This window comes from Pelophylax lessonae (assembly GCF_965119305.1).
Source record: "Pelophylax lessonae genome assembly, chromosome: 6".
Classification (NCBI taxonomy): domain Eukaryota; kingdom Metazoa; phylum Chordata; class Amphibia; order Anura; family Ranidae; genus Pelophylax; species Pelophylax lessonae.
In genome coordinates this window covers 46,139,875-46,165,710 of record NC_138773.1, presented here as the reverse complement: position 1 = coordinate 46,165,710, position 25,836 = coordinate 46,139,875, and the positions used below count along the sequence as shown (strand labels likewise).

At 44.9% G+C, this 25,836-nt stretch overlaps 1 protein-coding gene across 1 annotated transcript in view; it reads left to right on the top strand.

Annotated features, from left to right (window-relative positions):
* LOC309559252 (cytoplasmic phosphatidylinositol transfer protein 1-like) overlaps positions 1-25,836 on the top strand; it is a 132,250-nt gene that overhangs the window by 57,710 nt on the left and 48,704 nt on the right. The window contains exon 3 of the mRNA XM_082262473.1: positions 18,911-19,059. Coding sequence (XP_082118599.1) covers positions 18,911-19,059 — 149 coding nt within the window. The remainder of the gene's footprint in view (positions 1-18,910; positions 19,060-25,836) is intronic.

The window sequence follows — 25,836 nt, the reverse complement described above, 5'->3', positions numbered from 1 at the left end:
GCTAAAAATCACTGATCGCCGACATTACAAGTAAAAAAAAATAAAAAAAAAATTAAAGTGACATAAATCCTTCCCTAGTTTGAAGACGCGATAACTTTTGCGCAAACCAATCAATATATTCTTATTAGGACTTTTTTTTTACCAAAAATAAGTTGCAGAATACAAATTGGCCTAAATTGATAAAGAAATTTGATTTTTTTACACTTTTGCATTGGATACGTTAGCAGAAAATAAAAAATGTTGGTTTTTTTTCAAAATTGTCTGTCTTTTTTTAGCGCAAAAAAATAAAAATCGCACAGGTGATCAAATGCCACCAAAAGAAAGCTCTGTTTGTGGGAAAAAAATATATCAGCTTTATTTGGGTACAGCGTGCCGTGACTGCGCAATTGTCTGTTAACCAATTGCCAACCAGCTGCCGTACATATACTGTGGCAGTTTCCCACGAAACGATGTACCCGTATGTTGCTTCGCAAGAGCGCCCGTGGGGGCATGCATGCATTCATTCGACAGAGGGAAAGCTGATTTGTGGGGCCGGCGGCCAAGATTGCCACCAGGCACCCACAATCGCTCCCCATGGAGACAGAACGGCAGTCTCCCATGGTTAACACAGCAGACCGCTGTTCTGTCAGCAATGAACACAGGGATCCTGTGTTCCTCCTATTTAGGAACTCATAAGCCCATCCCCCACACAGTTAGAAAGCACCCCCTAGGGACACATTTAACCCTTTGATCATGTTAACCCCTTCCCTGCCGGTGTAATTATTACAATAACAGTGCATATTTTTAGCACTGATTACTGTAGTAATGTCACTGGTCCCCCCAAAAGTGTCACAAATGTCAGTCAGGGGTCCCATTTGTCCACTGCCATTTGTCCACTGCCATGTCGCAGTCCCGCCAAAAATCCCAGATCGCTGCCATTACTAGAAAAAAAAATAAGTAATAAATAACTAATATTTAATAATTATTTATTTTTATTCAATTATTAAATTAAATAATTATATAATAGTAAAAAAAAAAAAAATAAATAAATAACATAAATATTTCCCCTAATTTGTGGACGCGATAACTTTTGCGCAAACTAATCAATATATGCTTATTGGGATTTTTTTTTTTTTTTTTACCAAAAACATGTTGCAGAATACAAATTGGTCTAAAATGATGAAAAATTTTGATTTTTTTACTATTGGATGTTTTATAACAGAATATAAAAATTTTTTTTTTTTTTTTTTCCAAAATTGTTGCTTTTTTTTGTTTGTTTATAGCGCAAAAAATAAAAACCGCACAGGGGATCAAATACCACCAAAAGAAAGCTCTATTTGTGGGCAAAAAAGGTACAGCGTCGCACGACCGCGCAATTGTCAGTTAAAGTAACGCAGTGCCATATCGCAAAAAATGGCCTGGTCATTAAGGGGGAAAATCTTCTGGTCCAGAAGTGGTTAAAATAACGCAGTGCCCTTTCGTAGAAAATGGCCTGGTCATGAAGGCGGAGGTAAACCTTCCGGGGGGCTGAAGTGGTTAATATGACTGGCAGCGGTCCCGCTAGTGGAAGGTGAACTAACAAGGCAAGATATAAATAACGATAGCTACGAATCGAAACATTCATTTCTTAAAAAAAGGCTTTCCTGCGAAGGGTTACAGCGGTGTTATCTCTGCAGCCACCTGAGACAGGAAGAGGCCTCCAAGCTAACTTCCTGTCACTCGCGTTGCCGTGGGAACGGTCGGCGTCATGGAACCTTCCATGTCGATTGCGGGTTTTAACAATTAACCGCCTTCCTCTGGGTCCGTCATTTAGCTGAAGGTTTTTTATGTGTCTACAAAGATGGCGAGAGAGCCACAGAACCACAAGACTGAAATGTAAGCGCTTTGCCGTCTTCACTGCATTGTCTGCACATTTCACACCGCCGCGCCCAGGAAATGCACACCGGTCAAATTACCCAAAATGTCAGGGAGTCGCCTGCGACTTTTACCCTTCCACCGTGTCACCCTGTTTTTAAAACTAAACTCCAGATAGAGAGATATATAAAGGTATAAAATACATAAATTGATGCAGCTCTGTAATCATTAACTGCGTCCGGACCGCGCCACGTGTAGCACTGTCCCCGTAGGGCTTGTTATGTGATGACCTCTTGGGCCTCCTCTGATTACCTGCAGACAGTCACTAGGGGACAGTTCCCTCATCCATCCTTACTCCCAATTACTCGTTACTCAATAATCAGTCCAGGATATTTGGTTTTATATTTATTGTGGAACTTGGATGGGGGAAGGGAATAGTGGGATACTCCAACTTGGACTATTCACAGTAGATGAGGACAACTCTCACTCGGCCTCACCAGGTCATTTGTGGAAGCAGACACACTGCTTTAACCACTTGCCAATGGCCCCACGCAGATTTACTGCGGCAGGGCGGCTAGGCTGCGCATAATCACATACATGTACGTAATTAACCACTTAAGCCCCGGAAGATTTTACCCCCTTCCTGACCAGGGCCTATTTTGCGATTCGGCACTGCGTGACTTTAACGGACAATTGCGCGGTCGTGCGACGCTGTACCTAAACTAATTTGACGTCCTTTTTTTCCCCCAAACAGAGCTTTCTTTTGGTGGTATTTGATCACCTGTGTGATTTTTTGATCATGCGCTATAAACAAAAAAAGAGCGACAATTTTGCAAAAATAACAATATTTTTCACATTTTTTTATATGAAATTCCCCCCCAAAAAAATGTAAAAATCTAAATTTTTTAACATTTTTGGCCAATTTGTTTTCTGCTACATATGCTTGGTAAAAAAAAAATCACAATAAGCGTATTTTGATTGGTTTGCGCAAAAGTTATTGCATTTACTAACTAAGGGAAAGATTTTTGTCATTTTTGTTGTTTTTTTTTGCGGGACTGCGCATTGCGGCGGACAGATCGGACCCTTGACTGACATTTTTGACAATTTTGGGGGTACCAGTGACATTACTACAGTAATCAGTGCTATAAATATGCACTGTTACTGTAAAAATGACACTGGCAGGGAAGGGGTTAACTTTATTGGGGAAGGAGTGGTTAAGTATGTCCCTAGGGGCATGTTTCTAACTGTGATTGGACATGGCTACTGGTGTAAGAACAGAGATCAACGGTCCTACATAGTAGAACCGTGTGATCTCCATTTTTACACAGGGGAGAATGACAGGCGGCTTTGTTTACATTAGCCGCCTGCCTTTCTCCCTTCACAGCGGACGATCGCGAGTGACCTGCGGACATCGGGTCCGCCGGTCACACGCACTGACTTGTTAGGGAATGAGCCGGGGCAGGCGCGTGCCTCCGCGGGCGCGCGCTCGCCCGCTATTGGCTCACAAGTTAGTGACAGGCTAGTGACGTACCGGTACGTCACTTTGCCTGGCCGGGGCTGACCGCCGCAGTATATGTACTTGCGGCGGTCGGCAACCGGTTAAGTCCCCGCCGGCCTCCCGCAATCTTCACAGAAACTGACAGGAGAGCCGCCTGCCTATGTAAACAAAGTAGGCGGCTCTTCTGTCAGTATAAAACAAGAGAAAAAACTGCGCTCGGAACAATTAATTTGATTTGAAATAAAATACACACATATATATATATATATATATATATATATATATATATATATATATATATATATATATATATATATATATAAAAACACAAAAAGCAGCTGCACATATGTCAGGATATAAACATACACAAATAAATAAAAGAAAAGGTGCAGCGCTGGATAACAAACATACAAAGATTCCAAAGAGTCTATGAGCAGTCTCATTAGATGTAAATCAGCAAGTGTCCGTGATTCCAAGATGGCATTGCAGGATGAACATATCATCACCACCACCAGATATCACCAAAAGAACTGACCCATACCGTCAGGCTGGTAAGACTGCACCAAATAAATAATCCCAACACTGGTTCCCCAAACCTTGACCACAGGTCTCCGACAATTCCCAGGAGATGTAGAGTGACCACAGGTCTCCGACAATTCCCAGGAGATGTAGAGTGACCACAGGTCTCCGACAATTCCCAGGAGATGTAGATTGACCACAGGTCTCCGAAAATTCCCAGGAGATGTAGAGTGACCACAGGTCTCCCACAATTCCCAGGAGATGTAGAGTGACCACAGGTCTACGACAATTCCCAGGAGATGTAGAGTGACCACAGGTCTCCGACAATTCCCAGGAGATGTAGAGTGACCACAGATCTACGACAATTCCCAGGAGATGTAGAGTGACCACAGGTCTCCGACAATTCCAAGGAGATGTAGAGTGACCACAGGTCTCCGACAATTCCCAGGAGATGTAGAGTGACCACAGGTCTCCGACAATTCCCAGGAGATGTAGAGTGACCACAGGTCTACGACAATTCCCAGGAGATGTAGAGTGACCACAGGTCTCCGACAATTCCCAGGAGATGTAGAGTGACCACAGGTCTCCGACAATTCCCAGGAGATGTAGAGTGACCACAGATCTACGACAATTCCCAGGAGATGTAGATTGACCACAGGTCTCCGACAATTCCCAGGAGATGTAGAGTGACCACAGGTCTCCGACAATTCCCAGGAGATGTAGAGTGACCACAGATCTCCAACAATTCCCAGGAGATGTAGAGTGACCACAGATCTACGACAATTCCCAGGAGATGTAGAGTGACCACAGATTTACGACAATTCCCAGGAGATGTAGATTGACCACAGGTCTCCGACAATTCCCAGGAGATGTAGAGTGACCACAGGTCTCCGACAATTCCCAGGAGATGTAGAGTGACCACAGGTCTCCGAAAATTCCCAGGAGATGTAGAGTGACCACAGGTCTCCGACAATTCCCAGGAGATGTAGAGTGACCACAGGTCTCCGACAATTCCAAGGAGATGTAGCGTGACCACAGGTCTCCGAAAATTCCCAGGAGATGTAGAGTGACCACAGGTCTCCGACAATTGACAAATCAATCACCAGATCCTCAAGATCCTCAAATGGCCCCAAGAATGGTAAAAAAGGCTCATAGTGTAGTATATAGAGTCGAAATGACATCACTGACGTCACTGGCTGCATGTAAGGTAAATATCTCCTAAACGGTACATGTTTAGGAGATATTTACAGTACCTACAGGTAAGCCTTATAATAGGCTTACCAATAGGTACAACTTGCAGAGGAGGGTTTACTTCCTCTTTAAGTTGTGAACCAATGCACCTTTGTTTGTTGTTCTTCTTCTTCTTCTTGTTTTAAAACTTAATAAAAAGATTTAAAAAAAAAAAAAATACACTCACATCAGAGGCGTAACTAGATTGATCAGGGCCCCGGTGCAAGAAATCATGAAGGCCCCCCCCCCCCCCCCCCTCCCCGAAAAAGCATATTTTTGACACTTTTTTTTTTCCAATGTATAACAAAGTAAAACACACATACAGGGGCGGACGTACAGGGGTCGCAGGGGTCGCCATGGCGACCGGGCCCCATGCTGCAGGCGGCCTGAGAGGGCCCCCTGTATGTATAGAAATGAATTACTGCACACATACATACATAGATGCACATATGCACACACATACATACACACACACATACATACATAGATGCACATATGCACACACATACATACACACACACATACATACATAGATGCACATATGCACACACATACATACACACATACAGTACACACACATACATACACACACACACACACATACATACATAGATGCACATATGCACACACATACATACACACACATACAGTACACACACATACATACATAGATGCACATATGCACACACATACATACACACACACATACATACACACACACATACAGTACACACACATACATACATACATAGATGCACATATGCACACACATACATACACACACATATATACAGTACACACACATACATACAGTACACACACATACATACAGTACACACACATACATACACACACATACAGTACACACATACATATATAGATGCACATATGCACACACATACATACATACACATACACACACATACACACACATACATATATAGATGCACATATGCACACACATACATACACACACATACATGCATATAAATACATACATACAGAAAGCCTTTTTAACCTCCCTGGCGGTATGATTATGTCAGGAATTACATACCAAAAGCGGTACAATTTTTTTCATGGAAATTTGGCGTTATGTATTATAGGCCTACAATTCTTAGTAATTACTGACTTAAACCTGACCAAAACAAGACTCTAGTAGACATCCCAGATGTGATAAATTTGAAACACAAACGCATGAATTATAATCGAATCAATAATATAATTTTATTATATAATATACAATATATATAATAAAATTATATTATTGATTAGATTATAATTCATGCATTATATATTATATATATATATGTGTGTGTGTGTGTGTGTGTGTGTGTATATATATATATATATATATATATATATATATATATACACACACACACACATATATATATATGTATATATATATATATATATATATATAAAATATATAATTAAAATCAAATCAATAATATAATTTTATATATATATACGTGTGTATATAGGTATATATATATATATATATATATATATATATATATAGTTGAGAAACACTGGTCTAATAGACATCCCGGGTATGATAAAGTTTGAAGCACGAAATCATAAATTATAATATAATAATAATACATTTTATTCAAATATCACCTTTGGTCACTGGTTCTCACTTTCTGCATCTTGCAAACTTCCGATGCGTAGCCAATTGTTGCTATTTGTACCGGTTTGTCTTGGTAACTATTTTTTTCAATAACCTCGTCGGTCAGAAATAATTGTAGGTATGCCAAGGGGTTGTCATGGTCAATGTCAACTTTCATACCAGGTGCTCCAGTAAATGGGAATCTTGGGGGCGCTGCCTGATCCGTACCAGTCCGCACATCTCTGAGCTCAGTCGCAGAATCGTCGCCGTCGTCACTTTCAGTATCTGATGACGAATTTTCCCATGAATCACTCTTGCACAGTTCTTCAAAAAAATCTGATTCATTGTCGCTGTTTTCCAGTTCGTCCAAAAGCGCTTTTGAGCTGAAAGAACGATTTTTGAACGCCATGGACGTTCTCAATTTTCCAGGCACAAAGAACTGCAGAAATACAGGCAGGGCACTAGATGAAAAGCTTGATACAAAGTTATAATCCCAGCAGATTACACTATTACATTATTTAATTTTATTTTTTTAAATTTCCTGCTGCTTCCACTCCTCCTGCGTCGCGGCGCTGGCAGGGAAGGGGACCGGAAGACAGGTGACGGCATTGGCTGGATCGCACAGCGAGGACAGCGGGAGGATGGCTGGAGAATCGCGGGGAAGGATGGTGGGGGATCGTAGCGGAAGGTAATTGTGGGGTATTCCCGAGTGTGGCTCAGGGTTACCGCTTTTGGCACTGTATATTAACCCCGAGCCACACTCGGGAATACCGCCAGGGAGGTTAAAAAACAAAACACAATATATACTCAAATTTTTTTTTTTTTTGTGCAAAATATGAAAGATGATGTTACGCCGAGTAAATAGATATCAAACATGTCATGCTTCAAAACTGCGCACGCTCGTGGAATAACGACAAACTACGGTATGGTTAAAAATAGGCGACGCTTTAAAATTTACAGTTACAGAGGAGGTCCAGCAACTAGAATTATTGCTCTCACTCTAACGTTTGTGGCAATACGATCCAAAGAAGCTCTTGTACTTTTTTGGTCGTAATGCGTCCCGCGATTTTTTTTTGCGCGATGTTACCGCGATTCGGCAGGCGGAAATCGCGGCAACATCGCTCAGCGTTTGGGGGTCTATTGCAAATCAACGGGCAACGCACGGGCGTCCCGCGATTTGCAATAATCTCCGGATCGCGGGCGGAACCGCGGCGGTTCTGCCCGTGATCCATACGCTAAGATGTGAACGGAGCCTTAGGTGTAAAGTCATGTACATGGGGATACAAGTGTGAGGCTGACAATATATGTCACCTAAGGTAAGGAGGGTAAAATTTGTGCATGGGTGCAAGGGGAATCATTTGTGTGTCCGTTCATCCATCTACCCACACACAGGGCTGCTGTTAGAAATTGCGGGGCCCCGTACAGCCTACCTGGCAGGGCCCCATCCCCAAATATATCAAAACAATATTTTCACAAAAAATACACTAAAATCATTATTAGCAGGCAACAACTTGTGTGAATTAGCCCTTAATTGTTTTTTACATTAAAGAAAAAAAAAAAATATATATATATATATATATATATATATATATATATATATATATATTTTTTTTTTTTTATTTTACAATCTTTTAAGAATTTTTTATTACAATGTTTAATTATTATTATTTTTTTTTTTCAATTTGTTATTTTTTTTTACAGGACGGGGAAGCCTGCAGCTCTGCGCGGGGGGGGGGGGGGGGGGGGGGGGATTCAGAAGCAGACAGAACAGGGAGGGTGATCGGTGTCAGAGAAGCAATTACAGGAATGATGCCCTGTGGTCTGTCTCTCCCCACTGCTGCTAAAAGCTGGCATGAGGGAAAGAAACTGGCTTACAGCTGCTGCAGAGAGCCACACAGGGCTTCCTTCTGTAATTGCCTCTCTGCCCGACCACACCGATTCCCCCGTACTGTTGGGCCCCCCCTCTGTGCCCGGGCCCCCTACAGGAGGACTGGTGGTCCCCCCCTATCAGTTGCCCTGCCCACACACACGCAGATATAAGTATTAATTTTTAAAAAATGTATGGAAAATAGTACGGTGTGATATAAGGGGACTCTTCTCTCCCATGCAGACTGTCTGACTGGGTAGAGCCCTCCCCCCTTTTATTATCAGACAGAGCTCAGCAGCTGTCTTACTAACCAGCATTTCAGCCTGCTTATAGGCCCATTTTGTCCTTCCCTTCTCTCCCCTTCATGGTCTGTCCATTTCCAGCAAGGCCATAGTGCAGCCTACATGATAGATTGGCTGTGCGGCTCCCATGTTTTAAAAGGCCAGGGCTACAGAAGGCAGGCAAGGGTCCTACCCCCCCCCCTACCCCCTACCCCCCTGTAAATTGTGAGATGCCTATTATTGGACTGTGTAGGGTCACTCTGTGCATTCCAGCAAAATTGGACATTCGTTGTGAGCTCCAATGAAGAGGGAACCCCAGATTGCACATGCTGGACCGGCTGATCTGTAATGTCTCTGGCCAGCATGGTCGTTGTCCCTCGTCACCATCCTCCTGTGACTGGCTCCTAAGCTCACTGAGTTCAGGAAAGGTTACCAAGTTCACATGGTGTGCTATGGGTTCAGTGCTGGCTGTGTGGGGGTGGAAGCTCAATTACACGTATTATATTAGTGAGATTTGTAAATTAGTCGAGAGAAGAGAGACATCACCAGTCTGCTCCCCCCCCCCACCAGTCTGCTGCAGTCTGCCCCCCCCCTCCCCACCAGTCTGCTGCAGTCTGAGTCTGCCCCCCCCCCCACTAGTCTGCTGCAGTCTGCTCCCCCCCACCAGTCTGCTGCAGTCTGCTCCCCCCCCCTCCCCACCAGTCTGCTGCAGTCTGAGTCTGCCCCCCCCCCCCCCACTAGTCTGCTGCAGTCTGCTCCCCCCCACCAGTCTGCTGCAGTCTGCTCCCCCCCTCCAGTCTGCTGCAGTCTGCTCCCCCCCCCATCGGTCTGCTGAGGTCTGCTCCCCCCCCACCAGTCTGCTGCAGTCTGCTCCCCCCCTCCAGTCTGCTGCAGTCTGCTCCCCCCACCTCCTGTTGGTGATCCCTCTAGTGATATAAAGATCTATAAAAAGGAATCAGGACCTCCTTCATCTTGCTGGTGATCCATCTAGTGATATAAAGATATATTGAAACATTTTAAAATGTATAAAACATGGACGGTGTCAGTAGGGGGAGTCAGCACCGCCTGGGGTGATTAGGGTGCGCCCAGGCACAACCAGCACACCCTGTGCACGCGCCTACATGATTGGGTCAACTCTAAACCAGCCTCTCAGTCCAGGGAGCAAAACAAAGATGTCTCCATCCTTCTGTAGAGAAAAGCAAATAAAGGCATCAGGGTGATTTCCTAGGCCAGTGATGGCGAACCTTGTTACCCCTGTGCAGTGTAGTGGAGCATCATGGGAAATGTAGTTCCAAAACATCTGGGGTGCCAGGGTTCACCATCACTGCCTTAGGCTGACTATCCCTGGCCCGCTTCTTTCATTCATTGGACTTCAAATCTTCCAATCATGGAGGCTCAGCATCACATATGGGCGTTACCCATGGTGGTCTGCAGACTGCCCTGGGAACACCCACTCCTCCAGAGTGACATCCACCTATCAAGGCATTTTGATATTGATAACTCCTCCCAAGAGCCAGCCCACTGCTTGTATCAGAGCTGGGGGCTCTGGAGGGGCGTTACTGAGGCTATGTACAGCACACTGCTGGCTCCTCCCACCAGCTGTGATCTGCCTGCTTTGCATAGAGAAGCACAGAGGTGACGTCTCTGGGTCTAAATTAAGGTGTGTATTGAAATAGAAAGGTTTAATTTTTATTTTTTTTTAACCACTTACTGACCGCCCGCTGCAGATGCAGATAGCTGCCATAACCCTGGTATTTTTAAAAATGGTGGGTGATCAGCTTTCAGGTAAGGGTGGTACCAGCGGTACGGTGCGGCGGAAGAGGTGCCCCCCTCCCGCTGCGTCCCGGTCCTTTTTCCTGCTTACCGGACCCGCCAAACGTCGTTGCCTAGCAACCGACTTATAGAGCCGATTTTTTTTATTCTTTTTTAGTGTACTTGTGAGGGCTGAGGACTTTTTGACCCCAGATCTCACAATAAAGAGGACCTGTCATGACTATTTCTATTACAAGGGATGTTTAAATTCCTTGTAATAGGAATAAAAATGATCAAATTTTTATTTTTTTTTTAAACTGTGTAAAAATCAAAAATAATAACTAAAATAAATAGGAAAAAAAATTAAAGCGCCCTGTCCCCGTTAGCTAGCACGCAAAAGCGAATACGGAAGCCCCGCCCACATATGTAAACGGTGTTCAAACCACACATGTGAAGTATCCCCGCGATCTTTAGAGCGAGAGCAATAATTTGAGCCCTAGACCTCCTCTGTAACTCTAAACTGGTAACCTATAGAATTTTTTAAAGTGTCGCCGATGGAGATTTTTAAGCACCAAAGTTTGTCACCCATTCCGCAATTTTGAAGCGTGACATGTTGGGTATCTATTTACTCTGCGTAACATTATCTTTCACATTATGGAAAAAAATTGGGCTAACTTTACTGTTTTCTTATTTTTTCATTCAAAAAAGGGATTTTTTTTTTCCAAAAAAATTGCGTTTGGAAGACCGCTGCTCAAATACGGTGTGATAAAAAATATTGCAACGATCTCCATTTTATTCTCTAGGGTCTCTGCTAAAAAAAAAATATATATATATAATGTTTGGGAGTTTTAAGTAGTTTTCTAGCAAAAAAAAAAAAAAAAGGATTTTAGCTTGTAAACACCAAGTGTCAAAAATAGACCCGGTCTTAAAGTGGTTAATTGCCGTGTTAAAGAAGTGGGGAGGTAAGGACCAAAATATAAGCAGATTAGTATTCAGCTTTACCATAATAAGTCATGCGGCTCAGTGAAATGACTAAAATACGTTTGCTAATAGTTACATCTTTTTGTATTTCTTTCTTCTTGTGTCTCTGCATTCCCTCCCACTGAACACCAGCTACAAACACAGGAAATCACCAGCAAACTGAAAATGCTAATTAGTATTCAACAGTTACAAAGTTATTGAGAATGAAAAATAAAAACAAATTCATGCTGAAAGCACAGCGGTATCTTAAAGCTGAAGTCCAGGCAGATGTAAATGTCAGCTCTGTATTATACATCATGTGTATAATACATTTTTAATAATAATAATAATATATATACATTATATTTAATAATAATATATTTAATAATATATTATACATCTTGGATGTATAATACATCATTATTAGGATTTGTTTTTTTATTTATTTATTTTTTGTTTTATTAATGCAAGCAGTTTAAGGCCCCGTTCACACTGGGGCGACGCTACTTGCCGGGGCGACCTCATAGGTCGCGGCGCGCTGCTCGCACCGCGACCTCGGAGCGGCCGGCACGGACTTCATAACATTGAAGTCTATGACGGTCGCTCCGGGTCGCCCCAAAGAAGCACCGGACCCTTTTTCTAAGTCTGAGCGACTTGTGTCGCTCCTATCAGAACGGGTTCGCAGCTTCTCTATGGAAGGCGACCTGTCAGGTGAACCGGCTCTTAGTACCTTAATTAGACCTGTAAAATTCCTGTACAGCACAGCTCAGACTGGGAGTGGGAGAAGCAGCACTAGAAGTCAATCAGTTCCTCTGCAGTGCAAGCGGTATGCTGATAGGAGCAGAGTGACAGAGAGAACGGGAGGAGAGTGAGAGAGGGAAAGAGAGAGAGAGAGAGAGAGAGAAAGAGAGAACGGGAGGAGAGTGAGAGAGGGAAAGAGAGAGAGAGAGAAAGAGAGAATGGGAGGAAAGTGAGAGAGGGAAAGAGAGAGAGAGAGAGAGAGAGAGAACGGGAGGAGAGTGAGAGAGGGAAAGAGAGAGAGAGAGAGAGAGAGAACGGGAGGAGAGTGAGAGAGGGAAAGAGAGAGAGAGAGAACGGGAGGAGAGTGAGAGAGGGAAAGAGAGAGAGAGAGAACGGGAGGAGAGTGAGAGAGGGAAAGAGAGAGAGAGAGAGAACGGGAGGAGAGTGAGAGAGGGAAAGAGAGAGAGAGAGAACGGGAGGAGAGTGAGAGAGGGAAAGAGAGAGAGAGAGAACGGGAGGAGAGTGAGAGAGGGAAAGAGAGAGAGAGAGAACGGGAGGAGAGTGAGAGAGGGAAAGAGAGAGAGAGAAAAAAGAAAGAAAGAGTGAGGAGAAGAAAAAAAGGAAAGAGAGAGGAGCAGGAGAGAGGGAAAGAGAGAGAAAGGGAGGAGAATGAGAGAGGGAAAGAGAGAGGAAGAGAGAGGAGAAAAACAAAAAAGAGAACAGAGAAGAGAAAATGAGAGAGGGAGAGAATACCTACAAAGGGAGGAAAAGAGAAGAGGAAATGAGAGTGAGGGAGAGTGGAGGAGGAGGAGAAGAGAGAGAAAGTGAGGAAAGAGAAAAGCATGAGAGAGAGAACAAAAGATAGAGCCAGGAGAAGGAGAGAGGGGAAGACATAGAAAGAGAGAGGAGAAAAAGAGAGAACAGAAAAGGGAAGAGAGAGAGAGAGAGCGCTAGGAAAATGAGAGAGAAAAGAGAGAAAAAGAGAGGGAGGAAAAATAAAGGGAGGAGAGGTGAGAGATAAATAAAGAAGGGAGAGGAGTAGAGGCAGGTGGAGAAAGAAAAGAGAGAAAGGGGGAAGGTGAGAGAAAGAGAGGAGGAGGAGAGAGAGGCAAAGGAGAGGAAGAAGAGGGGGAGAGAACGAAAGGCAAAGAAAGAAAAAAGAATGAGGTAAAAAATAAAGAAAAAGTGAGAGATGGAGAAGAGGGAGCAGCAGAAGAAAGAAAAAGGGGGGAGGGGATGAGAAGAAAAAGGGGAGAGAGAGAGAGAGCAAGGGGAAAGAGAGGGGAAGGCAGAGAAAAAAAGGAGAGAGGGAAGGGGAGGGGGAGGAGGAGAGAGATAGAAGAATTGAAAAGGAGGGGGGAGAGGGAGGATGAAGGGAGAAAGAGGGGAGAGGGGGGGGGGGAAAGAAGGAGAAGAAAAAAAAAAAAAGAGAGTAGAGAGAGAGAGCGGAAAAAGAGGAAAAGGAGAGAAATGGGGGGGGATAAAAGAGAAGGGAAAAAGAAAAAAAAAAGTTTATGCAAAAGAAAGAAAAAAGTGAAAGATGGAGAAAGGACCATTAGAAGGAAGACAATGGGAGAAGGGAAGAATTAGAGGAGAGGTAAAATAAAGGAGTGTAAGAGGAAAGGAAGCAGAGTGATGCTGGGGATGAGAAGAAGAAAAGAGAGGAAGCTACACAGAGCGAGCGATAAGAGAGAAGAAGAAAAAGTGAGAAGAAGAAGCAGGCGGCAGTGTAATCGCGCTGGGTTGGATAGTGTTGCTATGGCAACAAAGGTGATGGACGCTCTCCGCACTGTCACTACAGACGATGCGAGCGCTAATTGTGCGAGTCACAGGTACCGATAAAGCCTGCTGCTGCTATCCGCCGTCCCTCGGAATGGGGGGAGGGCCGTTAGCGTGGGGTGACCGGGCCACTATTAACGCACATGTGACATCATTACATGACGCGGGCCTAAGACTCCTTAACCCCTTGTGGAGGCCAGAGCTGCCTTTTATTCAAGGGTTAAATTATCTTCCCAGTAGGAGCTGTGATTTGGTCTGGGTGTTCAGCGGGACATTGCTGGTTAATGAATCCCTGGCAGGATGGCGGTTTGGCTGCCCCCCCTCCCAGGACAAGCCTGCTATATCCTTAGCGAAACGTTTATAGAAAAGTGCGAACAGCGAGAAAGCTGCAACTAGAATCCAGATGCACGCGTCTGGAGGTGGAAGGGTTCATTTGTGGGGTCACCCTCTTGTGGTGGTGACCATTGTCAAAATGTAGGCCTCATCTACACAGGCAGACGGGGGGGGGGGGGGGGGGCAGTAAAAATAGGCTTTTGAACTGCTGTTTTACCGAACGCTTAAACACAATTTTAAATGTTAGTACACACTACCGTGGTCGCAGCGCAGCAAAACATTTACTACAGCTCACATTTGGCCAACAAATGCGTCCTGTCCAAGTGAATGAGGGCGCGCTGCAACTGCACGTGGGTGCGGCATGGTGTTGCAGCCTTTCAAAGGTTAAAACAGGTGTCTAGGACCACCACATATCACTTTTCAGAGGGTCGGAAATGACCTCCACAAGCAGGACCACTGATAGGAGGGGACCACCTGTCCTCCTGTAGGGGGCCCGGGCACACAGGGGGGGGCCCAACAGCATGGGGAATTGGTGCAGTCGGGCAGAGGAAGCCCTGTGCAGCTTTCTGCAGCAGCTGAAAGTCAGGTTCTCCCACTCCTGCCAGGTTTCAGCTACTGCAGGGAGAGACACAGACACAAGGCATCGTTCCTGTAATTGTTCCGACACTGATCCCCCTCCTTGTTCTGCCTGCCTCTGATCCCCCCCCTCTCCCTGTGTGCCCCCCTTTTCCCCAGGGTTGGTGTTAGGATTACAGGAGTGTTAGTGTTGGTGTTAGAGTTAAAGGGAAGGAAAGTATTTGGGTTAAAGGGAGGGATAGTGTTAGAGTTATAGGTAGGGTAAGTGTTAAGGTTGCGTGGAAGGATAATGTTACATAGAGGATTGGTGTTAGGATTACAGGGAGGCTTAGTATTAGAGTTATAGGGAGGGTTGGTGTTAGGCTTACAGGGTGCAATAGTGTTAGAGTTACAGGGAGGGTTAGTGTAAGGGTTGCATGGAAGGATAATGTTAGAGTCACCTGGAGAATTGGTGTTAGAATTACAGGGAGGCTTAGTGTTAGGAATTATAGGAAGGGTTAGTGTTAGGGTTACAGAGTGAAATAGTGTTAGTGTAACAGGAAGGGTTAATGTTAGGGTTGCATGGAAGGATAATGTTAGGCTTACATAGAGGATTGGTGTTAGGGTTACAGGGAAGATTAGTGTTAGGGTTGCACTTGCATGGAAGGATAATGTTAGGGTTACATAGAGCAGGGCTCAAAATTTCAAGTCATGAGTTACTAGCCAGGCCTTAAGAGTTACTCGCTACTTGTTGCCCCACCCAAACCCTACCCTGCTCCGTCCCTAAACACGCCCTCGCCAGAGTGACCACAGGGTGCCCCCTTTCAATGCAGAGTGCCCACAGTGTGCCCCCTTTCAATGCAGAGTGCCCACAGTGTGCCCCCTTTCAATGCAGAGTGCCCACAGCGTGCCCCCTTTCAATGCAGAGTGACCACAACGTGCCCTCTTTCAATGCAGAGTGCCCACAGCGTGCCCCCTTTCAATGCAGAGTGCCCACAGCGTGCCCCCTTTCAATGCAGAGTGCCCACAGCATGCCCCCTTTCAATGCAGAGTGCCCACAGCGTGCCCCCTAAATGCAGAGTGCCCACAGCATGCCCCCTTAAATGCAGTGTGCCCACAGTGTGCCCCCTTAAATGCAGAGTGCCCACAGCGTGCCCCCTTAAATGCAGAGTGCCCACAGCGTGCCCCCTTAAATGCAGAGTGACCACAGCGTGCCCCCTTAAATGCAGAGTGCCCACAGCGTGCCCCCTTAAATGCAGAGTTAGCACAGCGTGCAGAGAGACCAGTGCACTTACCTGATGCAGCGGCGGCTTCTCCTAATCCTCCGTGTCCTCCGTGTCTCCCGAGTCCTCCTCCTCCTCCTTGGCCAAAGGCAATTGTTCGCCTTTTGGCCAATCAGGAAATGAGTCTCGGACCCGCTTCCTGATTGGCCAGGAGAAGGATCAGGAGGAGCATCCGTGTGACAATAGCAAATATTCATTCGCTATTGTCACACAATGGGTGGGCTCAGGGCGCACTGTTCTGCGCCCCAGGTCCACCCTTTTCTGAAGAACAATGCACTCACGACAATGCAGGCTGCGCTGTGAATGGCGGCGGCGCTAGGCACTACATTCCCGATACAGCACAGCCCTTACTCGCCATCCTCATCATTCCACTCGCAGAATGCTAGCAGGCGAGTGGAATTTTTGAGGGCTGACATAGAGGATTGGTGTTAGGGTTACGTAGAGGGTTGGTGTTAGGGTTACAGGAAGGGTTAGGGGTTAGGGTTATAGAGAGGTTTGTTTTAGGATTAAAGGAAAGGCTATTGTTAGCATTAAAATGCAAAAGTGTTATAGTTGCAGGGTGGATTGGTGGTATAGGGATGATTACAGGGAGTGTAAAGCTGGATGCACACTATCCAACTTTTGTGGTTAGATTTCCTTCAGATTTACCTTTTCTATGTAGTGCAAGGGCCTGCCAGATTGCATGCAAATTGAAAGTGTTTAGGTTTGACCTCATATTATATGGTTTTGGTAAGTCTAAAGGAAAAAGTCTTCAGAAAATCTAATAGTGTGTATGGCCCATTAGTGTCAGACTTTAGCTGGCCATGCATGTCCCAAACTTTGGTTGATTCCTGCTGAATCCGATGAAATTCAAGCTGTAGATAGCCCCACTGGCATCAACCAGCTCCACAAAAGTTGACTGAAAAAATCTAAAGAACCACGTAGAATTATATGCAGTCACTGTTCAGGTATCCAGACAGCCATGGTTGCTGCAGCTATGGGAATAAAATAGCCATCAGAGGAGATTCCTCCATCCACTCTGTTCAGCTTGTATATGGGAATCTGGTCATTTAGCATGGATGGAGGCTGAACCAGAGAATTCTATGCATGTAGCTTTAGTACTACATTTACAGGGAAGTGTTAGGATTACAGGAAGGATTGGTTCTAGGTTATAGTGAGGGATAGCATGTAATTCTAGTGTTACAGGGAGGTTTAGTGTCAGGTTGCAGAGGGGTTGGTGTTGGGATTACATGGAGGGTTTTTGTTAGGATTATAGAGAGGAAAAGCGTGAGTGTTAGGATTACAGGGAGGGTTAGTGTTAGGATTATAGTGAGTATAAGTGTGAGTGTTAGGATTACAGGGAGGTTTAGTGTTAGGATTATAGTGAGTATAAGTGTGAGTGTTAGGATTACAGGGAGGTTTAGTGTTAGGATTATAGAGAGGATAAGTGTGAGTGTTAGGATTACAGGGAGGTTTAGTGTTAGGATTATAGTGAGTATAAGTGTGAGTGTTAGGATTACAGGGAGGTTTAGTGTTAGGATTATAGTGAGTATAAGTGTGAGTGTTAGGATTACAGGGAGGGTTAGTGTTAGGATTATAGTGAGTATAAGTGTGAGTGTTAGGATTACAGGGAGGGTTAGTGTTAGGATTATAGTGAGTATAAGTGTGAGTGTTAGGATTACAGGGAGGTTTAGTGTTAGGATTATAGAGAGGAAAAGTGTGAGTGTTAGGATTACAGATAGGGTGAGTGTTAGGGTTGCAGGGAGGGTTAGAGTTATAGGGAGGATTAATGCACAGGTTAGGGTGAGTGTTAGGATTATAGAGAGAATAAGTGTGAGTGTTAGGATTATAGAGAGGATAAGTGGGAGTGTTAGAATAACAGGGAGGGTTAGCGTCAAAGGGAGGATTATTGCACAGGTTAGTGTGAGTGTTAGGATTACAAGGAGTGTTAGTGTTAGGTTGGAGGGAGGGTTAAAGTTATAGGGAGGGTTAATGCAAGAGTTAGTATGGTGTTAGGTTTACGGGGAGGGTTAGTGTTAGGTTGTAGGGAGGGTTGCGTTATAGGGAGGGTTAATGCAAAGTTAGTACGAGTGTTAGGATTACAGGGAGGGTTGGTGTTAGGTTGTAGGGAGGGTTGCGTTATAGAGAGGGTTAATGCAAGGGTTAGTGTGAGTGTTAGGATTACAGGGAGGGTTAGAGCTATAGGGAGGGTTAATCAAGGGTTAGTGTGAGTGTAAGGATTACAGGGAGGGTTAGTGTTAGGTTGTAGGAAGGTTAGAGTTATAGGGAAGGTTAATACAAGGGTTATTGTGAGTGTTAGGAATAATTACAGGGAGGGTTAGTGTTAGGTTGCAGGGAGGGTTAATGCAAGGGTTAGTGTGAGTGTTAGTAATAATTACAGGGAAGGTTAGTGTTAGGTTGCAGGGAGGGTTAGCGTTATAGGGAGGGTTAATGCAAGGGTTAGTGTGAGTACTAAAGTTATGGGGGAGGGTGAATGAGGGGGGAACATTTGGATAGGGCATTGCTTTAATTGCTGTATGCTCTTTCCAATGAAAACCTAAAGGCAATATCACTGTCCTTTCTTGTACCGGAGGGGTCTCTGATGTGATTAGTGCTCTTTTTGTATTATAATTAATGTCTGTCTGTTGTGGTTATTTTTAGCCCTCTCTTTGTCTTTCTCATTAACAGTACAGAATTGGACAGCTGTATACTATCAGCAAACACAGTCACCAGGAGAGCGATCGGGGAGAGGGCGTAGAGGTCATGGAGAACAGAGCGCATCATGATCCGGTCTATGGATCCGGCCAGTACACAGAGAAACGGGTCCACCTGTCCAGGTAGGTCTACATTAGGCAAGAAGAAAATTAAGATACAGATATGGAAGAAGCCGCAGCCAATCCGCCTCTGAGTTAGGGAATTCGCTAGAAGCAAAAAAAAAGAACTGACAACCTCCTTTAAACTTGAGCAGAACCTGCTAATTGTGGAATGATTTACACTTTACTGCTTTCCTTCTATAACATGTGAAAATTGGTTTAGTCGGCTATCCTGGTGAGAAAGCATCCTGTGCAGTCTGATTTACTAAGAACAAATTCTGTACTGAGGAATTATGGAGGCTGCACCCCTGCTTCTAAAAATACTGGCTATCATCCTGATTCATTGGCTTCAATAATTTTTGGGTCACTGACAAGTATGCAGTTTAGACATTTGGACATCACTATGACTGTCCTGACTTGTGTGTGTGTTCTTGACCTGGGGCCTCCAAACTATGGACTGTGGGCCACCTCTACAAGATTTTATCCTGCCCACAGCTAGGGTCAGTGACACATCTTCATTGTGTATAGAGGCTGACTATGGTCTCTGCTTCTGGAGATCAACCCCCCCCCCCCCTTCCCCACACACACCCTCTGGTCTGCAACACAGATTCCCCTACAACTGCTTTGCTCCCCATTGTTGGTTGATAAGGCCTCCTCCGTCCACACCTGCTGTGCCTTCCAGGCATGCTCCCACCCTGCTACTACATTGGTAATGGGAACTCTAATGGAGACCCAAAAAAGACTCTATTGGGGATCCTGATGTAAGAAGGGAAAAACTGATAAGGACTCAGATGTAAAAGTGGGACTCTGAGAGGGCAGATCCGTAAGTGCAGGGGATTCTGATGTAAGGCGTTCTATTCATTTATAAAACGGATTTTTTTTTTTCTGGACTGCAAATATTCGTAAAATGTACATCGAGGCCCTTGTACTGAGAAGTTTTGAGACCCCTGTCCTAGGCAGATACATCATAAGGTATTGATGACAGAGACAGCCAAGCAGCTAACATTTACAGAAGGAAATCAGCAGTGGAATCCTCCATGTTTTTCTTAGTAACAAGGTTGCCAAAAAAAGGACCCTATGATCTATTCCCTATTGAAAACATTGGCAATAAATGCCAATTTGTCCAGCCAGGTCAGTAAAGTAACAGGGAGGTGGCTAGCATTCACCTTTAAAAAAGCATAAAAGATTTATAAAAGTCAGGTGGTACTCTTTAAGATCAGGGGTACTCTTTTTAGACTTCAACACTACTCCTCTTAAAGCCCAGTGGCACTCTCCGTAAATCTTGATGGTACTCTTCCTAAATCCTGATGGTACTCTTCCTAAAGCCTGATGGTACTCTTCCTAAAGCCAGATGGTACTCTTCCTAAAGCCAGATGGTACTCTTAATAAAACCCGATGGTACTCTTTCCAAAGCCTGATGACACGCTTCCTAATGTCTGATGGTACTCTTCCTAAAGTCTGATGGTACCCTTCCTAAAGTCCGATAGTATTCTTCCTAAAGTCCAATGGTACTCTTCCTAAAGCCCGATGATACTCTTTCTAAAGTCAAATGGTACTCTTCCTAAGTCTGATGGTACTCTTTCTAAAGCCCGATGATACTCATCCTAAAGCCAGATGGTACTCTTCCTAAAGTCCGATGGTACTCTTTTTAGAGCCCAGTGGTACTCTTCCTAAAGCCAGATGATACTCTTCCTAAAGTCCGATGGTACTCTTCCTAAAGCCTGATGATAACCTTTCTAAAGCCCAATGGTACTCTTCCTAAAGTCCGATAATACCCTTTCTAAAGCCCAATGGTACTCTTCCTAAAGCCCAGTGGTACTCTTCCTAAAGTCTGATGGAACTCTTTCTGAAGCCCGATGGTACTCTTCCTAATACCCAATGTTACTATTCCTAAAGCCTGATGACACGCTTCCTAATGTCTGACGATACTCTTCCTAAAACCCAATGGTACTCTTCCTTAAGTCCAATGGTACTCTTCCTAAAGCCTGATAGCACGCTTCCTAATGTCTGACGATACTCTTCCAAAAACCCAATGGTATTCTTCCTAAAGTCTGTTGGTTCTCTTCCTAAAGCCTGATAGCACGCTTCCTAATGTCTGATGATACTCTTCCCAAAGTCTGATGGTACCCTTCCTAAAGCCCGATGATACTATTCCTAAAGTCCTATGATACTCTTCCTAAAGTCCGATGGTACTCTTTCTAAAGCCTGATGATACTCTTCCTAAAGCCCAATGGTACTCTTCCTAAAGTCTGTTGGTACGTACCCTTCCTAAAGCCCGATGGTACTCTTCCTAAAGTCTGATGGCACTCGTCCTAAAATATGATGGTACTATTCCTAAAGCCTGATGTAGCTCTTTCTAAAGTCCAATGGTACTCTTCCTAAAGTCCGATAATACCCTTTCTAAAGCCCAATGGTACTCTTCCTAAAGCCCAGTGGTACTCTTCCTAAAGTCTGATGGAACTCTTTCTGAAGCCCGATGGTACTCTTCCTAATACCCAATGTTACTATTCCTAAAGCCTGATGACACGCTTCCTAATGTCTGACGATACTCTTCCTAAAACCCAATGGTACTCTTCCTTAAGTCCAATGGTACTCTTCCTAAAGCCTGATAGCACGCTTCCTAATGTCTGACGATACTCTTCCAAAAACCCAATGGTATTCTTCCTAAAGTCTGTTGGTTCTCTTCCTAAAGCCTGATAGCACGCTTCCTAATGTCTGATGATACTCTTCCCAAAGTCTGATGGTACCCTTCCTAAAGCCCGATGATACTATTCCTAAAGTCCTATGATACTCTTCCTAAAGTCCGATGGTACTCTTTCTAAAGCCTGATGATACTCTTCCTAAAGCCCAATGGTACTCTTTCTAAAGTCTGTTGGTACGTACCCTTCCTAAAGCCCGATGGTACTCTTCCTAAAGTCTGATGGCACTCGTCCTAAAATATGATGGTACTATTCCTAAAGCCTGATGTAGCTCTTTCTAAAGTCCAATGGTACTCTTCCTAATGTCTACTGGTACTGTCCCTACTCAAGAGCAAGCTAATGTATATTTATAGTCCCAGACATAGGCAGCAATAGTGTCAGACCACCTCTGCCAGACAGCTGTTCCCACAAGTAGCACCATTGTCTCAATCTTCTGGATAGTCTGACACTTGGGGGGCACATCTGGCATGAGACAGTTTTTCAAAGATGGCGGCACCAAAGAGAGAGGGCTAGGGCCAGAAGAATTTTTGTAGTCACAAAGAGGTAAATTATTTTTTTTTTCACTTGTGCCTTAGAACTTGTTAGCAAATTTGAGTACTCAAGGAAGAGTCAGCCCCCTCTCTGCACTTCATAGTCTTCTTTACTGTAAGTGTCTAATTACTGTCTGTGTTGGCCCAGCTCCTTCCTCCCTCCCCCTCACGGCCCTACATAACCTTTTATGTAGCAGTCAGGGAAAAAGTGAAGGGAAATACCGTAGAGTTTCACTTGAGTCTGCTGGGGCTACTGACATCCCATCCAAGAAGATGGCACCCAGTTGCAGTCTCTGGGCTTTTGGATGCCTACAGATGGGAGATTTTATACAAAACAAACATGCATAAAATACATTACATACACATATGGGAGATGGTTGTTGAAATGACTGGTTTCTTTAAACTAACATAAAGATATTGACGTCAGCAGGCAGATGGACTGTAACCAGCAGCATAAATCCAAGACAGTACATTGGTTCACAACCAATACTTGGGCCCTTGGTAGCCATTTTGTTCCACTGAGATCTATTTGGGTCTGGTACAGGTGGCAGTTGCTGCCTAGCAACCCCAACACAAGCTGCAATGCTATAATTGCCGGCTCGCTCGTTGGGCATCAAGATACACCAAGACCTCGCCCCCCAATAAGCGGTCGTAGGCGCAAGACTTAACCCCTTGTTGACAAGTTTTCTCATCTTAAACAAAATTTATGACCAACAAGTCAGTCGTTTGTAAGGAAAAAAAGCCCTGGCGCTCACTGGCAGTTAAAATCTGCTGTGTAGCTGAGCCCATAAGCAAACCTGTACGTTTATCTCATAGACTGTTTGCAGTCACTCAGCAGCTAATTACAGAGCGAGCCAGAGCGTAAGATGACAGCGCCCATTTATATTCCTAGTCAGGCAGTTGCCCAAATTGCTCTATTAAGGTTAATTGAAGCAGAATGTGATCTGATACATTGCCAAGCTCGTGGTTAACCCTTCCGGAGGCTAAAGAAAAATAATGTTGTTACGGCCGTATTGCCGAACAGGCAGGCAGCGGCTTAATTAGGTTTTAGCGTGAGTTATGACATGTGGGAGAAGATGACGGCCTGCAAATTCTGACTGCTCCTCTGGAAAATGCAGATGGCCAGTCTGTCATGATGATCCACTTTCTCAAATAGTTTGAGTCATTGACCCAGAACAACTATGCAGTTAGTGAACGAGATACCTAAAGCCCCACCCCCTAGACCCCCTTGAAATCTGTAAAACCCCTTAAAAACCCTATACACCCTTTTCCTTGTCTGTAGATGTCACTGGTCTTTCCATTTCTTCTTTGGCGAAGGCGGCTCCTCCCCCTGGACTTAGCAGAGCTAATGACGTTTAAGCACTACTCAGTGGGTGCAGGTCCATGACAGCCTTGGCCAACAGGAAGTGGGTTGGATGACGCTGGTCATTTAGGATGAGCTCAGGTCTTTTGGTCGAATAATGGCCAGCAGGGCTGAGCACAGGGTGGTTTGAACATGAGTCACTCCAGCTTTCTTTATAACCACCAACCCCTACCCACTAAGTCCCCCAGAGGGTTGAGGTCTTTCTTCTTGGACATAGCAGAGCCAACATACAGGAGCTAAGGGAGCCCAAGCTACAAGATGACAAGCCCCACAGGGGCAGGTCTTCGACAGCCTGGGCCTAGAGTAAATGGTTTGGATGACACAGGCCATTAAGGATGAGCTCTTCTGGTTGAATGATGGGAGAGGGAAGAACTCAGGGGACAAGTCCAGACCCACCTAAGTTATCCAACCAGGAAGCTGTCAAAGCTGACAGCCAGTCATAGGTGGTAGAGGCATTACCAGCCCTGCAGCCGCACATATGCAAGGGGTGTGTTTATTTTCAGTTGTGGGGCAGGCAACGCCTCTGCTGCCTATTATTGACAGTTTTGACGGCTTCCTGGTCGAATATCTTAGGTTGGTTTGCACTCATGTCTGAATATGCCTGAGCTCATCACTGATGGCCAGTCTTCAACAAGAATGGAGCGGACCTTTCACACAGGGTAATACAGGGTTAGGCCTACATTCACACCTGAGCAATTTGTCATGAGTTTCCAAAAGTGTGACAATGCTCAACAATAGGATTTCCAGTATATTCTCAGGGGCCTGTTCACATCTGATCGATGTGCTGTTGCATATTGCGCCATAGTAATGAAGGTTCTTCTTTTCGGGTAGGATCAGGGGTGCATTTTGGTTTTGTGGTGCCCTAGGCAAGACTAAAATTGGGAGCCCCCCCTCCTATGTAAATTTGCCCCACTCCTTCCTTTTTAACGGATGTGACTCCCTCCAAATTTTAAGGACTACAATTCCCAACATGAACCCCTGAGATCTCACGAGAGTGATGGGAGAGAGAGGGGGGTGGGTGAGGGAGGGAGGGAGAGAGAGGGGGGTGGGTGAGGGAGGGAGAGAGGGGTGATGAATGATGAGAGAGAGAGAGAGGGGGTGGGTGAGTGAGAGAGAGGGGGGTGGGTGAGTGATGGAGAGAGGGGGGATGAGAGAGAGAGAGGGGGTGGGTGAGGGAGAGAGGGTGGGTGGGTGAGGGAGGGAGAGAGGGAGGGATGAGAGAGAGAGAGGGGGGGTGAGAGAGAGAGAGGGGGGATGAGAGAGAGAGTGAGAAAGGGGGGTGAGAGAAAAAGAGAGTGAGAAGGGGGGGGTGAGAGAGAAAGAGAGAGGGGTTGAGAGAGAAAGAGAGAGGGGGGATGAGAGGGGGGGAATGAGAGAGAGAGAGGGGGGATGAGAGAGAGAGGGGGGATGAGAGAGAGAGGGAGGATGAGAGAGAGAAGAGGGGTGAGAGAGAGAGAAGAGGGGTGAGAAAGAGAGAAGAGGAGGGGTGAGAAGGAGAGGAGGGGGTGAGAGAGGCGGCTCTAGCAACCAGTGGCCAATAGAGTCTCAGGTGGAGGGGGGGAAGCTGTTTTTGCTGCCCCCCTGCAAAGTGCTGCCCTAGGCCCTGAGCCTTGTCGGCCTAGGCCAAAATACAGCACTGGATAGGATCAAACGTTCTTGACCCCACAGATTTTAACCTGACCACCTGAAAAACACATGTAATGCTTTCTGTTGGCATAAATAAAAATGCTTACACCAGAAATGCACAAAAATACATTTAAAAACTTGCATACTTTTTTTTTCCAAAATGCCAAAAGAAGCCAACTCTCATGTGAAGGGAAGTATTGCTGCAAGTCTTACTTTTTTAACTTGGCCATAGCTATTCATTTTATAATTTTTCGCAGAAGCTGGAGCTCAGCTTTAAAGATCTGAAGCCAGAGGATTAGGATAACAGCCAGGTGGCTAGCATTTCCAGAAGGAGGTTAGCAGGGGAAGTCCCAATATTTCTTTCATGACAGGTTTTCTTGGCGATGCAATGGTAACGCGGAAAACAACAATCTTTCTTAAGTGAGATCAATGAAAGGTAGCCATGAATATATCAGCAGTTGGACTGTAAAGCAATAGATACGTCCTGGAATTGATTTGCTCATTAACCATCTATCTTTGAAGACTGCACAGCAGCCATCTGGCCCATGTACTTTTCTGGAGTATGGTTCCTCAGCTATGCTGA